The sequence below is a fragment of the Lygodium microphyllum genome, chromosome 17 (assembly GCF_053477565.2).
Source record: "Lygodium microphyllum isolate KBCC chromosome 17, Lygodium_microphyllum_v1.1.10, whole genome shotgun sequence".
Lineage (NCBI taxonomy): Eukaryota > Viridiplantae > Streptophyta > Polypodiopsida > Schizaeales > Lygodiaceae > Lygodium > Lygodium microphyllum.
In genome coordinates, this window is record NC_141151.1 from 9,033,633 (window position 1) to 9,050,864 (window position 17,232).

The 17,232-nt window shown below is 41.8% G+C and overlaps 1 protein-coding gene across 2 annotated transcripts; it reads left to right on the top strand.

Annotated features, from left to right (window-relative positions):
- The first annotated feature begins 332 nt into the window (after nucleotides 1-332).
- Nucleotides 333-15,890, top strand: FBP7 (F-box protein 7). Of its 2 annotated transcripts, none has more exons than XM_087696975.1 (11): nucleotides 333-605; nucleotides 1,485-1,584; nucleotides 1,695-1,807; nucleotides 11,512-11,628; nucleotides 13,483-13,579; nucleotides 14,128-14,201; nucleotides 14,531-14,584; nucleotides 14,682-14,783; nucleotides 14,885-14,943; nucleotides 15,144-15,354; nucleotides 15,436-15,890. In XM_087696975.1, the coding sequence occupies exons 2-11, from the start codon at nucleotides 1,521-1,523 to the stop codon at nucleotides 15,493-15,495; spliced, it is 951 nt and encodes a 316-aa protein (XP_087553101.1). In that variant the 5' UTR covers nucleotides 333-605; nucleotides 1,485-1,520; the 3' UTR covers nucleotides 15,496-15,890. The 2 variants fall into 2 exon arrangements, with proteins under 2 accessions (XP_087553101.1, XP_087553100.1); XM_087696974.1 differs by having other exon boundaries at nucleotides 337-605; nucleotides 1,478-1,584.
- The last annotated feature ends 1,342 nt before the right edge of the window (nucleotides 15,891-17,232 follow it).

A 17,232-nucleotide genomic window follows, 5' to 3' on the forward strand; every position in this document is an offset into this window, starting at 1 on the left:
CCTATATAGGGAATAGTAGTGACTTTGAGCCTCGCTTGGTTTCCACTTTACATGTGATTCCCTATACTCAGTGGTGAACCCTCATATATGTGACGTCACGAGGATGAAGTCCTGAAATGTGTTTCTCTATCGTGAATACAAAGGATTCCTTATTAATATATCTTGCGTGCCTTTCCATTGTGCCATTTTTGTGCCACATGATAGGTTATAAGTTGAAATCCCATGAAGATTCGTAACATTCCCCCCCTCTGCCCCCTCTCGCGTTCTCCATTCCAACATTGACAAATTTTCATTTCCCATTGTTATTTGCATCTTCACCAGCCAATAATTTTGGAGTTTCAATACGAATTTAATAGCAGAGTGGTCCAAAGAATTTCCGACTATTACAAATTCCGATTTTAGTTTGATTTTGGTTTCTGACGCCGCATGCTCACCGACTGGTTTTGCTCGGCTTGCCATTTGACCGGGGGGAGAGACAGCGAGAGACCTAGCCTGCATCAGTAAATCAATCCATCCACCATGCCATCGAATCTTGCCTATATCGTTTCTCTGTGTAACCCTGAGCCAGTCGCAGGACTCCTCTCATATTGAAGCGGGCCTTATAGGTATTTTCATGCCCTCTGTATCAGCATATCTAACGCATAAACACGCGTTTGGAGCAATGCTTTTCAGTTAAATTCAGTGTGCACTCCCCTGGCAGAATCATTTTTCACTCCGTTAAAGGTATCTCCCTCAGCAGCTTGCGATTGACTGAGGGAATTATTAGGCATAGCTGAAACAAACAAGTGTGTTTTGCAATTCTGTTTTGCCTTTCTGAAAAAAGGCGTGGCTAGTTATATTGCTCAGAAGAATTTGACAAAGAAGCACATGTGGTCAACACCCTAGCTGGAGCTGTCTGGAAATAAAAGATCACTCGTATGTACAAGCCTCTCAAGTTGGTTTGGGGGGGGAATGGAGGATAGCAGCCATGGAGGGGGAATGCAAAGCCACCACACAGGCCATGTTTGCAAATTTATGTAGGAAGGATGCTTAATCTGCGATTCAAAATTGACCAACATAATAACAAGAGAGCTTGTTTCTTGAAGAAATACTTGGTTTGTATTCTTTTGTTAGGTGGTCGGTTCAAACAAGATTTGAAATTTTAGAGGCAGGATGAGACATGTAGTTTTGCTTATCTTGACTGTCATTGCTGCCAATTATGCAGAGTTGGGTGTTTGAGGTGCACTGACTCTTTTGTTGTGTTGCACATTGCTTTAGCATATAGGCCATTCGGCATAAATTGGCACCAGCACATAATCTTCTCTGCACATGATATGGCATAGAATGTTGTGCTTTTGTAGGGAGGTAAGGCCACACAGTAGATAGCTGCTGAGAGCTTGTAAAGTGTAGCCGATATCACTATTTTTAGGCCATTCAAGCAAGTTATTGTGAAGTATAGCTAATGTATCATTTTGTGTGTGCATCCTTGCTGTTGAAGGTCTCAGGATCTAAGTGGACACTTTTATACTAGGCATCTGCTAATGCCAGGAAGCACAGTTCTCCCGTCCAGTATTCAGTATCTACAAACCCAACGACCTTGGCTAAGTAATCTATTATTGCATTCTATTTTTTCTTGCCAATTTTTGAGGGTTCAAGTGTTCTGGCTGTGTAGGTGAATGTTGTCCTCTTTGAAGAGTGTTGGACTGTTGTGGCAGGCCTCTATGGGACTAGAGTTCGACCAGTCCCACCTTTTGGGAGTGTGAGCAGTAATCCGCCTGTTGATCCAGCCCTCATACACCAAGTTCTTCCAGATGAGCTTCTTTTTGAGGTTAGTTCTATTTATTCGTATCTTAAATTTGAGATCATTCTGCACCATTACAAGGCAATACAGACATATTTGACTTCTGAAAATAAGTGCAGTTTTTTCTTTTGTTGGGTAAAATTGGGGGTTTGCAATATCGAGATATTTTGTTTACCCCTTTTTGCAGACATTTTTAAAAGTCTTTTTGTCTTAGGGAGTGCTAATGCTGCTAGATTAGGGATGCATATCGATGTTGATTGAATGCATGCGGATAGTTAGTTACTATTCTAAAGCAAACAATATGGTTGAAGAGTACAACAGTGCAGTTAATATTTATGATAAGGTGCTTTCATAGACCCAAGTGCTTTGCCAATCTTCCCTAAAACTAGGTGAACTGGGTGACAATGGGTTGCTCGAATGGCTTAAACCATGGATCGAATCTACTTCAAGGACTTGGAAAACCTGCAAATAATAGCAAACACATTTTGATCTCTTGGCACAAATAGGCATTTTTAGTTTAATTCTGTTCTTTAAAGGGAATGCCAATGCTTCAAGATCAGGGATGCATATCAGTGATGATAGAATGCTTGTGACCAATTATTTACTATCTTAAACTAAGCAATAAGTTGTAAATGTGCAAATCTGCAGTTAATATTGTCAAAAGACCCAAATGTCTTGCCATCTCCCTCTCAATGAGGTTAATGGGGATGGAAGACTTGTGGGTTGCTTGTGACTGGCAAAAATCATTGCTTTCCAAGATTGTTTTGGTCAAGACCCGACTCGACTTTGAGAATTGAGAAGACCTACAAACAATGGCAAACATAAGAAAACTCAACAAATCTTCATTCTAACCGACCAAAGAGAACCATATCTTGGGTGCAAGCACACTTGCCACTTCAACCATGGTAGTCGTGGAAAGAGCACGAAGATTTGATTGCCTCCCTTTGGATCCATGCATGACAATCTCGAGATTCAGTAAGAACTCGAAGACTTGTTCGCTTCCCATTGAGCCAGAAGCTAGAGCATCATTGCCTTTAAATATGTGCATGAATTGGCTAACACTTGGCTCATGTGGCACTAGAGCTCCTTGAGGCTCCCATGCTTGAGCTATTGACTGTTTTGGATGTGCTTTTGAGAGAGTGCTTAAATTTTTTTGACTCTAGAGGTATGGTACCCTCATCCTTGTTTAGAACCTTGGGAAAATGTATTCACTAAAAATCATTATGCTTATAGTGGATACAAGCCTAGCTTGTTCTTCTTGCTTGGTTGTTCCTAGAGTTTACATGACACACTTCCCCTCTTGAAAAGAGTGAACTCTTGAGCTCCAAGGCTAGAAGAAGTCATCAAACTTTCAACACTGAAGAACACCTCCACTGTTATTGCTACCGATACCCAAAGTAAGCAACAATTGTCTTTGGGTAGTCTTTTCAAACTAGTGCTGTCTTTTGTTTGAGCACTAATGTAGTACCTATGAAATCCACTCTATGAGTAAAAATCGAGTATTGTAAAAAATCAAAGTTGATCAGTGAATTGAAAACAAGGCAAATGGAAGGTAAATTAATAGGTTAGTTAAACCTTGAGTTTCTATTTGAAATATCCTCACTTCGAATTAAACCTTGATCATGTAACTTTAAAGTCCTCACTTCCTAAACTTGGAAAGATCCATCTTGACTTTGAAAGTAAATACTTTTATGAACTTGGATAGAACAACCAATCATGTCAATTTTTCCTAAACATGGGAAGTGTGAGAATGACATTGTGCATGAACAAGAGGGCTAATGGGTGGAGGTTGAGAGCCCAAATGCTCATGGCATCTCAAGCGTGAGTACAATGGTTTGATATACTATGTGAGGATTTGATACCATATGCGAACAAGAAGGCTAATAGAATGCACTTTTGAGGTCCACATTCCAATGAATGATCAAGAAGTGGTGATGAAGAGGGCCAATGGCAATGTAGCGCGAGAGTGAAGGCTTCCACAGTACGAGTAAGAAGCCCACTCAGGCCTAAGTGGGAACAACCTTTATAGGGTATTTGCAAATAGGTGCTCTCAATGTGTCAGAGTGCAGCAATGCGGAAGCATAGGACAAAGACAGAGAGAGTGAACACAGAGAGGCGAGAGAGAGAAAAGGAGATAGTGTAAACGCAGAAAATCTGCAGTGTAGTATGCTATATAAGAGTGCAGAAATACACAAGGGGACAGAGGAAATATCTGCGTATGTCTTCGACTTGATGACCTTGATCTCCGTCAGCCCGAGCACAATCTGTCTCAGCCAACAGATCTCAAGATCAGAATTTGAAATCACTGAATAATGTACCAACAATATGCTGGAGGACTGCTATATAAAGCAGAAATAAAAGGCGTAAAATAAATAGGTCGGCTGCATTAAATGCAGTTGACTGCAATTAAATAATGCCAAATACTGACCGATTGCACTACAGGCTGCCACGTGGCACCTGCACAGTCTGTTGATGTGGCATTGTACTCTGTCTACTGCTGATGTGGCTTTGTAATCTGTCTGTTGTACCAAACCCTAACTGTGCAGAAACCCTAACATAGCTTGTCCAGGGGACGACTCTAATGCTAACATCCCCTCTTAGATCCTGGACGAGGCATTAGACTGACGGATCTGGAATGCTGTCGAAGAAGAGCCTGAGAAAGCGCCTTCGTAAACAAATCTGCAAGATTATCCTCCGTCTTGCAATACTCCACATCAATGGTCCCATCCAGAAGCTTCTCCCGAATGAAGTGATATTGGATCTCAATGTGCTCCGTCCGAGCATGGAATACTGGATTTCGTACCAAGGCAATGCAACTCTCATTGTCGCACCTCAGAAGAGTAGGATGAGTCTGGGGACAGCCAAGCTCCTCCAACAATCTCCGAAGCCACACAACCTCACATGTGGTGGAAGACGTAGCCTGATACTCCGCCTTAGTAGAAGAAAGGGCGACCGTGGGCTACTTCTTGCTACTCCAAGAGATAACACTTGTACCCAATATAAAACAATAGCTTGTAGTAGACCGTCGGTGGTCCACATCGCCAGCCCAATCCGAGTCACTCCAACCTGCAAGAACCAGATTTGAAGCATCTGTACCTACGGGATAAGAAATCCCTAAGTCAGAAGTCCCCCTCAAATACCGAAGAATCCTCAGGGCAGCTTGCCAATGCACCTATTTGGGTTCCATCATGAACCCCGCCAAAAGACCCATAGCAAAACAAAGGTCAACACTAGTGTTGAGAAGCCAAATCAAGGATCCAATCAATTGACGGTAGCGTGAAGCATCCATCATGGGAGAATTTGAGTGTGAAGTGGCCTTCAAATTCGGTTCCATAGGAGTAGTAATGGGCCGACAAGTCTCCATCTCAAAAGTCACCAAGAGCTCCTGAATGTACCTCTGCTGAGAGATGAAAATCCCCCTCGGAGACTGATAAATCTCGTGACCCAAGAAGAAATGAAGAAGCCCCAAATCCGTCATCTCGAATGCCTGATGTAAAGCAGTCTTGGTCTCTCGGACCTTCTATGCATGATCCCTTGTCAAAATCAAATCATCAACATATAACACAAACAACACACGACCAACTGTGGAAATGTGCACATAAAGTTGTGGATCGGCCTTGGATCGCGATATCCCAACTTCGACTGAAGAAACGAGTCAATCTTCTCGTTCCATGCACGCGGAGCTTGCTTGAGGCCATACAGGGCCTTCTTCAACCTGTAAACTTTCCCATCTGAGGACCCAAAGCCAGGAGGCTACTCAACATAGATCTCCTCCTGCAAGTCACCATTAAGAAAGGCCGACTTCACATCCAACTGATAAACAGGCCATCTCCTATGGCCAGCCAAGGCAAGAACAACTCGAATAGTCGCCATACGAGTAGTGGGGGCAAAAGTATCATGGAAATCAATGCCTAGGCGCTGAGCAAAACCTTTAGCAACAAGGCGAGCCTTGTGCTTGTCCAAAGAACCATCGCTAAGGTACTTGGTCTTGAAGATCCACTTGACACCAATCACCTTCTTGTGATAGGGACGAGGCACAAGAGACCAAGTGCCATTCCTCTCAATAGCCTCCAACTCGGCTTCCATGGCCTTCCGCCAATGATTAGACTACGAAGCCTCCTTCATTGAAGTGGGCTCTCGATCCTGCATAATACGGGTCTGCAAACAATAGTTGGAGCAGACAAGCTCCGAAGAATGTGCCTGGTTCCTCCGTGACCTCTGAGGTCCATCATGCGGTTCCCACTCCTCAGGGACCCCCTCAATCCTTGAATCTTGGAGTGTCACGGGCCCAACGAGGAGAACGAACCTCTCCCCGTTGCTCTCCATGTGCTGAAGACTTAGGAACATCCACCGACGGAAGCTCCTTGGGGGTGGCCAGTGGAAGAGAATACTCTGAATTAGAAGATGAATCTCCATCAAGAGGCTCTGGCTCGAAAGGAACTGTCTCGGGAGTCCAACTCTCCCCTGGATCTTCAAGGATGGGGTGCTTCTTACCCTCCTATGTGGCCGGAACTTCCACGAACCACACATCTCAGCTCGTGTTGACATCCCACTTAACGGGATCAAATAAACGATAACCTTGGGACTGGGGGCTATAGCCAACAAAAACATGTCGTCGGGAAGCCGCCTCGAACTTATCACGCTGCGTCTTCGGAATGTGCACATAAGCATCACACCCAAAGATCCTGAAATAAGAGACATCAGGCTTAGTTCCGAAGTAAGCCTCAAAAGGTGTCATCCTGTCAATGGCCAAGGTGGGAGATCAATTGAGGATGTGAACTACGGTAGCCACTGCCTCGGCCCACAGAAAATGAGGTGTCTGTCAGTGCTCTATCATGGTGCGTGCCATCTCGATCACACTTTGGTTCTTCTGCTCCAAAACGCCATTCTCTTTGGAAGTGTTGGTGTTAGCAAACTCCTGGTGAATGCCCCTATCTGCACAAAAATGAGCAAACTCATTAGACATAAATTCACCTCCCTTGTCTGAATGTAAGGTTTTCAGTCAATGGGCAGAATGGTTCTCCTCAAAGAGAAGCCAATCCTTGAAGTGAGAGAAAGCCTCTGACTTCAAAGTCAAGAAATAGGCCCAAGTCATCCTGCTGTAGTCATCTATGATCAACATGAAGTACAAGCTCCCCTTCAAGGACTCGGTCCTCATCGGGCCACAAAGATCCGTAGATACAAGCTCCATGGGTGAATTAGACCGCTTAGAAGCTTTATTGGGAATCGCATTCCGATGCAGTTTCCCACGAATGCAAGAGACACATGGTTAATGGCTCACCACTATGTCCGGTAGTCCTCGGACAAACGACCCTCGCGACGCCTTCCGAAGGTACTTGTAGTTCTGGTGGCCAAACCAAGCATGCCATAACTCAGACTGTGTCTGAGAAGTAAGAAGAAGAGAAGTAAGAGCCGAAGAAGACTTCAATCTATAGACGCCATTCTCCTCATACCCTGCAGAGAGAACCTTCCTCGATCCACAATCAAGGACTCGAACAGTGTCACTATCAAACTCCACCAAGAGGCCAAGAGTACAAATCTTATGAACCGAAAGTAAATGATACCCCAATCCTGGCACATGCAACACCTCAGAGGTGTGGGTACCACCACGTCCATCTGGAATAAGCTGCATCTCACCCCGTGCAGCAATAGACACAGAAGAGCTGTCTCCAATGAGAATCTGCCCACGTGAAGGTCGCAAATGGGCAACACCAACGGAAGGAGTCATGTGCCGTGAGGCACCATTGTCCACAATCCACTCTCGAGTCTAAGGAGCGGTCACCGCAACATTAGAAGTCTTCGCTGTAGAGTCCTCAATGACTGCTAAGTGTAGAAAAGCAGCTGATGAGGGTGCAGCCACTGCTCCAGAGTCCTTCGTGTCCTTCTTCTTGGTATCCTTCTTGTCTTTGTCCGGGTAATCCTTCTTCCAGTGACCGGTCTTTCCACAAATATGGCAAGTCAATTCCTTCTCCTTGTCCTTCTTGGATTTGTTGTTCTCCTTTTTCTTCTTTTGGTCCTTTCCCTTCTTATGAGAGGCTTGACCAACCAATGCCTCCGATTTGGAAGCATTTTGTCCCTTCAATTGTTCCTCCTCGTCCAAGACCATAGGAACCAACTCTTCCTACCGAAGAGCTGACTCCCGCCCTTATGCAATAAGAGCGGAATAAAAAGTACCAAATCGTGGCGGCAACTGGGATAGTAAAGTGATCACCATGTCTTTGGAGGAAATAGGCTTCCCTGCATTTTGAACCTGCATCTGAAGCTGCGAAGCTTGTTGATGTGTTCCCGAAGCGAAAAAGACTTATTCACGGACAAAGTTTGTATTTGCACCTCCAAAGAAACCCTCTTCATCAAGGTCATCCGGTTGTATATCTGGTCGAGCTCCAACCATATCTCACGAGCCATCGTCAAGTGCTCGATGTGAGCTATCACAGTTGTGGTGCAAGACAGAAACAGAAAAGATCGAATCCTGGCATTCAGTTTGTCCCAATGAGACTGGGCCTTGGTCAACTCCGCATGAGCACTGGAAGAGAATTCGGACTCATCCCTCACCGAGCGCCTGTTAATCTCCTCCATCACCAGTTCCGCCAAATCATAAGACTCTAAAATGGCCAACATCATCACCCACCAGATGCGGTAATTGTCACCATCAAGCTTTTGATCTGATGGAAGAGCTGGTAGGACAGGCACCTTCCTGTCCATGATTGCTTGGAGCTCCAAATCAGTCTCTGTAGACATGTTAACCTGCAATACTTGCACAAATGCAAAAGCAGCCCCCTCTGACTGTGAAAACACAGCCTTCTAGGGCTGATTCCTCCGCTGCCCAAACCTTCTTCACCCGCCTGAGGCGATGAAAAGGTAAAATCTGCAATGGAAGGCCTCAAACGCAGCCTTCCTTCCCTTCGAACAGCAATAACCTGCAGCAAATTCACCGATTAGACTCCTTTCCCGCACCCCACACTCGCTTCAGCCTTGATCCGATGCGCAGCCCCGCCCGCCCTCAAATCCTGGAAACGCAGCCTTGTGTTGCGCTGAAATCTCCTCTTTAGATAGGTTCAGCCCTCAGTCAGTCCATCTTCGCTGCTCTGATACCATGTCAGAGTGCAGCGATGTGGAAGCGTAGGACAAAGATTGAGAGAGTGAACACAGAGAGAAGAGAGAGAGAGAAAAGGAGACAGTGTAAACGCAGAAAATCTGCGGTGTAGTATGCTATATAAGAGTGCAGAAATACACAAGGGGACAGAGGAAATATCTGCGTATGTCTCCAACTTGATGACCTCGATCTCCGTCAGCCCGAGCACAATCTGTCTCAGCCAACAGATCTCAAGATCAGAATCTGAAATCACTGAATAATGTACCAACAATGTGCTGGAGGACTGCTATATAAAGCAGAAATAAAAGGCATAAAATAAACAGGTCTGCTGCATTAAATGCAGCCGACTGCAATAAAATTATGCCAAATACTGTCCGACTGCACTGCAGGCTGCCACGTGGCACCTGTGCAGTCTGCTGACATGGCTGGCTGCTGATGTGGCACTGTACTCTGTCTGCTGCTGACGTGGCTCTGTAATGTCTGCTGTACCAAACCCTAACTGTGCAGAAACCCTAACACAGCCTGTCCAGGGGATGACTCTAATGCTAACACAATGGTGATGCCTTTTAAGGACGTGGCTTTGCATTTTGTGACATGTGGAGGTCTCTCTGATATAAAAGAATCTTTGTGTATTTGAAAATCAAGCTATTGAGATGAGTCTCTTTTGCTTTTTTGCTCTTGTAGATTTTCTGTGTTATGCTTAATCTTATTTGTTTCTCCCTTGATCTCTTGTTTATTGACAATTGCCCCTTTATTTCTCTCCACCCCATCTTTACTATGCCAACAGCCTATTACTAGTTCTTGGTGCAGTGGATTCATATCATAGATTATCTATAAACTAATGTGCAAACTTTTTAAAATAAACTATTACTCTTGTGGTAAAGGTGGAAATTGCTCTTTTTTCTATTCTTTGTTTCAGACAAAGAGCAAGCATGAACATACCGACTTTTTTTGTGTTTGAAATTTCAATGTGATTCATATGAGTATAATCCCTTCATAGTCCAATATCTAAGATTATGGTATTTCAAGACTGAGTGAATGTAAACTTTGTGCCTTGTGAGAAATGTTCAGACCAAGGCATCTGAAGCTAAACATAAAAATATTATGTGGGTTCAGAAAGAAAGCTGTGCCACATGGTTCTCACATGAATTCTGACCTTCCTTAATCCAGCATTTGCAACAACCACCACCCTTTTTCCACAGCAACAATTGTTTCTTCACCTTACTTGGGTAGACATCCCAAGTCTTCTTGGATTGAAAAAGTCAGGTATCATAGGTGGAACCTTACACTCTTCTTTTTGGGACACTGATTTCAGTCCATCGAAAAACCACATTAACACCATGTTGCCTTCTTTGGAATATTCTTTAACTTGTTGGGCAGGGAGTTCAGGCAGTAAGGGTTTCTTTGGCTAGCTTATAAAAAATGGTTATCTTTTCTTGTTCTTGGACAGTTATCTTGAATTTGTCTTCTTCAGAAAATTTTATTGAATCTTTTTATGAAATCTAATTTCCTCTAAGTTTCTCATTGTTGCCAATGGGGTTGTAGCTCAAGTGGTTTGAGTGTGTGGGCGTGTACATTGGTGTGTGAGTTCAAACCCTGGGTACACTTCTGATGCATCTTTCAAATTTCAAACCTTTCTCAAAAAAAAAAAGAAAGTTGCTCATTGCAAAATCATCTTTGAGACCCTTTGGAAGGAACAGGGCATGGAAAAACTTTTCAATTTCTTTCCAAAGTCATGAGGTAGTTTCCTTCAGAATTGGCAGCATACCAGCTACAGACTACGTCCTGCAAATCATTATTGAACTCAGGATAGGAAAGCGCAAATTGTCCTTAGAAGCTACAGTTTATTAGCATCTCTCTAGCAACAAGGTTGTGTTTTCCTTTCAATGATTCCTTATAGGCTTCCTTTTTGGGAGTTTTTGATGTATCTCTCTCTCTGGAATTTTGCTCTTGTCCTTGGATTCCTTCTCATGATGCAATGGTAGCAGTTTGAGATTACCTTGGGAGGTGCTGAAATCATGTATGAAAAAGTTGATCCTGAAATACTTCCTTTTGGATAACCTCTTGTGCATCTTGGTCAGAGCTTAGATCTATATTGTGAAATAGTTTTAAATTGCCTTTGAGTATCTGGTTTTCTCTATGAACTGGAGATTAATATCTGGGTGACATGTTACTGATTGGATGTTCACCGAGTTTGAACTCTTCCCTAAATTCTATCATTTATGGTCAATAAAAACTGATTTTGGGTTAGAAATAGTTTTGTTCGCAAATTATGTTTTTGGACGCTGGTTCTGTGTAATACATATTATTGGAGGCCATGTGTGTCATATATGACATTGAAGGCTGCAGTTAGCCCAGTCAGAAAAGTAAAGAATGTGAAAAGCATTAAAAGAAAGGACTGTTAGCAACATATGTGCACCAGTTGGAGCATCACAGTGTAGAATGAACAATCTGCCTAACATATGGATATATTTTGAAGCCTTAAGGGCATGTTTGGTTTTTTAAAACCTAGTTTTCATTTCGTGATTTATAGCTTCTGAATTTGTGTTGATGAGCGAAGTCTTGCCTTTTAGGAATTCTATGGTAGGGTGATTCATAAGTGGTATCTTAATACTGAACTTTTGGTTGGTCCTTGCAGGTATTTGCACGAATGACTCCATATTCATTAGGCCGTGCAGGCTGCGTATGCCGAAAATGGCGATATGCAATTCGTAATCCTCTACTGTGGCGCAGTGCCTGTATCAAGACTTGGCAGGCAAGATGTTTGCATTGTGTTTCCAGCTTGAGTTTGATGGGCTAGTTAGCATATAATAAGCTATCTGTATGTGCCTCAAAAGAAAATGCATGAGAGGAAATATGGAGATATTAGAGTTAAACCAAACAAGATGTTTGCATTGTAGTATTTCAGCACAATTCAGAGCTCAGAAAGCTTCAGAAGCTGCTGTAGGCTATTGCCAATTGGTTAGCCAAACGAAAACTAGTTGAGGATGGTAAGGACATACAAAGTGCAAGAAGCTTGTTGAAATTCACACCAATGTTAAACACCTAAACAACCTGAGGCCAAATCTCTCAGACATGATGGTTGTTGTCATACATACAAAAGAGAGAGTAATATAAGATAGATCCTCTGATTCTTGGTATACTAATTACAATGTACGGGAGCCAATGCCTGAGGAAGGAAACAGGAAGAAGAGCAAAGACTTCGGTTACACAGCAGCATTTGGCTATTATCCTTCGACTCTGAGAGGGGACTGCCATATCTACAATTTAAGATAGGAGAAAAGACCATAAATCAACCCTACCATGAACACATGCATTTTTATCTGATAGTTTAAGATCCTTCTCTGTAAGAAGACCTGCTTTGAAGATTTAAAGATGCAAGTGGTCATAAATCATTACAGGATACATCTAGTTGGTGCACGACCTTGCTCTTTTTGAATCAAGAATCCTAAGGCATGTGGAGAGATTAAAACACTATACATGGAGCAAACTTTTCCAAGGCAAATTCCAGGGACATTTGCTACACCTAAGAAGATACCTGGAAAAGGTGCAGCCCACATGCCAAAGCCTCTGGAACAGGCTATGATGGATAAGTTCTGATTTGGACTCAACCTTTGATTCCTTGGTGTAATATCTTACTTCAAGCTACTTTGTATTGAAAGGAAGTCACAGTGCACCACCCACATAAGTAAAGGTTCCTTGCTGAAATAGGCTCTGAAGTTCTCCCAATGCTAATTGATGGTGTTCATAAAACCTGACGTGTGGGTATCTAAAACCTCAAGCTGCTTGTTTGATTTTATAGCTAATATGCACTGTCCATTGAAGGGAGGTGAGAGCATGATGGCCTTTCAGGGCTTCTGGGGTGACACTTTATGGACAATTAATTCTTTATGATGAATGCCTAGATTCTTATTCTCAGCATTATGCTAATGAACGAACTTCAAGAACAGGGTTATTTAGTGGCAATCTACTGATCCTGGCCCATGGGAAGACTTTGACTTTATTGCTAATATGCAGTATCAATTGAAGAGAGGTGAGAGCATGGTGGCCTTTCAGCGCTTCTGGGGTGACACTATATGTACAATCAGCTGTGACCAAGCTTAATATCTTTAAAGCCTGTAATCTCATAACTACTAGATGCATGAAGAATGCCTAGATTCTTATTTTCAAGATAATGCTATTGAAAGAATTTCTAGGGCAGAGTTATTTAGAGGCAATTTACTGAAGTGGTCCCACGAGAAAACTTGAGAATGTTACAAAAGTAAGCAGGCAGACAATCAAGTCTGACTGACACTTAATTTGGCCAATCCCTCAATTCTCAGTTTTATCCTCTCATTTAGTGCTGAAGTTCCTCAGTTCAGTAATGCTTGTGTTCGGAACGGTACTTTTTGTTGAAACTTCTTCTCTAACAAACTACAATTTGACCTTGTTTTTTGTATGAGCTATAGACGCATCGTTTTTTCAAAGAAGAGAAACTTCTATAATAACACCTTGGAGAAAATTCCCAAGGTAAAAATATAAAGTACAAGGAACCCTGCAGCGAAGTATATCATGATGTATAGTCTTCTATGAAGGGTTTCTCACATTGAAAGCTTGAATGCGTTACCAGATGTCAGGTGAGGAACAGAACACCCATCTAGTGCAATCATGCTATGGAGGCTCATGGCGGAAGATGTGGATCATGAGGCCACGCCTGCGATTTGATGGTTGGTATATGGCTACTATACTGTTGAATGTTTTAAAATTAAAAGGAGTGTGTGTTTTAGCTCTTACATTTTGTGAAGTTAAGAAAGAGACATTGTGGGGAGTTGTAGAAATCTGTTTCATTACATATGTGAGTTCCAATATGTGCAGTCTCAGTCAATGATTGATTATTTAATTTACTTCGATGTAGCATGTCGCTTTTTTCTTTGGTGCTTATGTCACAAAATCATTATTTGGCTTCTTATTTCAAGGTTCTTATGTAAAGCCTCTGTTTGACTTGAGAATGTGATACCTACAACATTCCCTATCTGTACTCCCAAGTGTCCTTAACAAACTAGCTTTTCTATTGTCCCTGTGCAAATTGAAGCTAGACAGGGGCCATGTAGAATAATGTTTAGCTCAGGATTTAGATGGTTTCATGATTCTTTTTTTCCAGCTTGAGGTCTGAGTGGACAAAATTGTAAACTTTTAATTTCATTTTTGTGTATTTCATTCATTTTTGTGTATTTCACCATAAAGAGATATCTGAATTATGATGCTGTATTGGTAGGATTGTACGTTAGTCGCAACACATATATACGGGCAGGCGTTGCTGAATGGAAAATCACCAACCCAGTGCATTTGGTATGTAGATGTTAGAATTGTAGCAATGCATTAGAAAATCAACCGAGGTGCCTTATGTGAAAGTATGGCTGGGTTAATAAGGGCTAACAATCAGGTAACTTGGTATTTAATTGGGTGTTACCAGTTTCACCTAGTATCTATAGTCTTACATTAGTGCAGAGGCAATTAATTATCAATAAGTGATTTGACTCCTTCAGAGTGCTCTACATATTCATCTGTGGAGATCTGAACTCTCAACAGCTTGGTTGAAAATTTTCTACATCATCCTATTGGAGGAATTTCTATCATGGCATGAATATGTAACACATTTTCTTGATTGATGGCTACAGGTTTGCTATTATAGATACATCCGATTTTATCCTACTGGAAAATTTCTCTACAAGGTAAGTCTAATTGGAATGTGAATATTTTACATTGTGATGACAAAAGCTTTTCCTTTGAGACTTGTGAGTATGCTTCTTATCAAAAGTGTTTCTGCAGATTTCTCCCAATAAGCTGAGGGAAGTGGCAAAGTCCCTGCAAGGTAGAGGATCTAAATCAGACTCAGTCTATGGAGGTCGCTATGTTCTCAACTATGATCAGGTTTGAAATGACATTTAAATGCATGCCTACTTTGAAAGTCAATAGCTTCTGTGGTGGTGATAGTATGTTCTCTCCTGACATGAGTTCTGTCGGTACCTCAGATTGAAGCAGCTATATTGTATCCAGGTTTGAAGCCTACTGTTTTGAGGATTCGAATGAGGTACTGGGATTTAAAAAAAAAAATGAATGAAAGGGACTCTTAAAATTTCTTAGAATTGAGTGAGGACACACCTGTCAGTCTTGTGTGATCACTAGCATATTTGTGAACTTGCCATTGTAGTTGAACAAATTGAGTGTATGGTCTCATTTGTGACTGATGATCTGCCAGAGGTTACTGACTATCATCCTTGGGGACTGCAGAATACGGGGAACAATAGCAGGTGCCAACAACCGGTTGGATCTTCTATCACTAGTTACGAGTGGAGTGCAGGATGTTGAGGCAAGTGGTCATGGAGAAAATATACTTGATGCAACTGAGGGATGGCAAGATGATGAGACACACGATCCTGATGTCCCTGCGGTTTCTCATAGAAGAGGTCTTGCCCCTTTTGTCTTTGTTCCATTTGATGAGGTGAGTGCAGTGTTCAATATTTAAGCAGTATTTATTATGCAAACAAGGTCATGTGCATAAAGATTGGATGTTATTTTTCAGGTGGAGACATCTGTATTGAATCTACCTGTAGAAAAGATGGATTATTTCATGCCAGGGTAACACATTCTTTTGGGATCCATTACTTCAAAGTGCACCTATGATTCTCATGCTTGTACAGTAGTGCGGAATTATCTAGTGTAAATTTCTTTGAAGATTTGTGGGATGTTGGTCCTTCCCCCGGGCATTGGGATTTAGATGTGAATAGTGGCTAGAGGTTCTTTCTGGAGGATGTAATACGATTGGAACATGTTCCTAAGCAACTCACTTGTGTGGTGTGATGCTTGCATGCAAGGTCCTTTTTTGCTCGGACCAGCTCTTAGATTGTCATTAGTCTGAAACTGGACCAGATAGAGCTAGATTGTTGTTATCTGACTGGTTTAATTTTGTACAGTGGACACCAAGCTTCATTCTGTAGTATTGAAAAATTATGCAGTAATGCAACAGCAGTTATCCAATTGGTTTAATTTGTATAGTGGACATGAGTTTCATTCTTTAGTACTGAAGAAATATGGAGTAATTCAAAAGCAGTATGTTTTACTTGCAGTTACGTTAGACATTTTAGCTAAACACTCTTTGGAACAAATGTGGTGTTTGTTTTTTTGGTTCTTTGTATCATTTATCAATTCATACATGTTCTCAACTTATAGTGGTCAAAGGGACAAATATCAAGATTTCCGTATCCTCTTTGTAAGTAGGGGATAAAAAGGAGATTGGAAATGTATGCTGCATTTGCAGGTGTGTGTTTTATGGTCCATTCTGGTCTCAGACAATGGTATTACTTGCTAGGTAGAGAATTGGGCTTTGCTATTTTCCATGAAGGTATGGAACAATGAACAAGAACAACTAGTATATGTTACCATGGTTGTCGGATCTAGTTATATAACCATAGGATAAACAAGACCAACGAGTTTCTGCAACATGGGTCTTGTACTTTTTATGGGAGGCTTATGACAAAATGTATTGTAAGGTTTGGGCCCCACGATGTTGGTGCCATTCTAAATGGAACAAGTATAAAAAACAACTGATATATGTGAGTTGGGTCTTAGTATATATGGAATGACTAGTTTAAACTGGTGGTGTTCATGTCAGGTCTATGACAATGCTTTGAAAGCTTTGGACATGTCCACATTTTTTATGCTTAAAACTCCATGCATATCACAGTTGTTTGGGTATTTACCTACATTGTAATTTATCATGCTTACCTTGCTTTGGTATAAGTTATCATTGTGTAAACTCTATGGATTTCCATTAGTTTTGAATTAAAGCTCATAGTTTGAATGCAAAATTTTTCATTCCTTGTTTTTGATTATTGAAGCCCACAAAATTTCTCTCTTTCCAAAATCAGTTCTTGCACTTTCAACTTTGACTTTGCATCCTCCATTTCTTAAGGTAACATTACTCCTCTCTTAGATGAGTGCTAGTTGTACTAAACCATTGAAGGTGGTAGGTTATACCTTGCATTGTAGATGTGAATGCTTGGGATAGTCATGATGTGATCCATTGAAGGTGTGATGGTTGATGGTGAAGATGAAGGATGCATTTGGTTCTTTGATAGGTTGTGGTCGATAACAAACCTTAAGAGGGTCATGTCTTTGTTAGTGGTATACTTGACTATTGGCCCCTCTTGTTGGTTAGAACTTGAATAGTCAAGGGAAAATGGCTTGTAGGATGTAGGTGGGATACTCATTGTTGAAGTAGAGATGATGGCTCGAGATTCTCCACAAACTTTTGTTTTTGTAATGAAGACCTCATGTGCATGAACCTTCAAAGAGAGATGCTAGTCTCCTATTCTTGTGT

Bases quoted from the DNA above. Each gene is read 5' to 3' on its own strand.
- FBP7 (XM_087696975.1), top strand. From the start codon at position 1,521: ATGCCAGGAAGCACAGTTCTCCCGTCCAGTATTCAGTATCTACAAACC. The intron at 1,585-1,694 runs GTAATCTATTAT...CTGTTGTGGCAG, and splicing joins AACCCAACGACCTTGGCTAA to GCCTCTATGGGACTAGAGTT. The intron at 14,202-14,530 runs GTATGTAGATGT...TGATGGCTACAG, and splicing joins TCACCAACCCAGTGCATTTG to GTTTGCTATTATAGATACAT.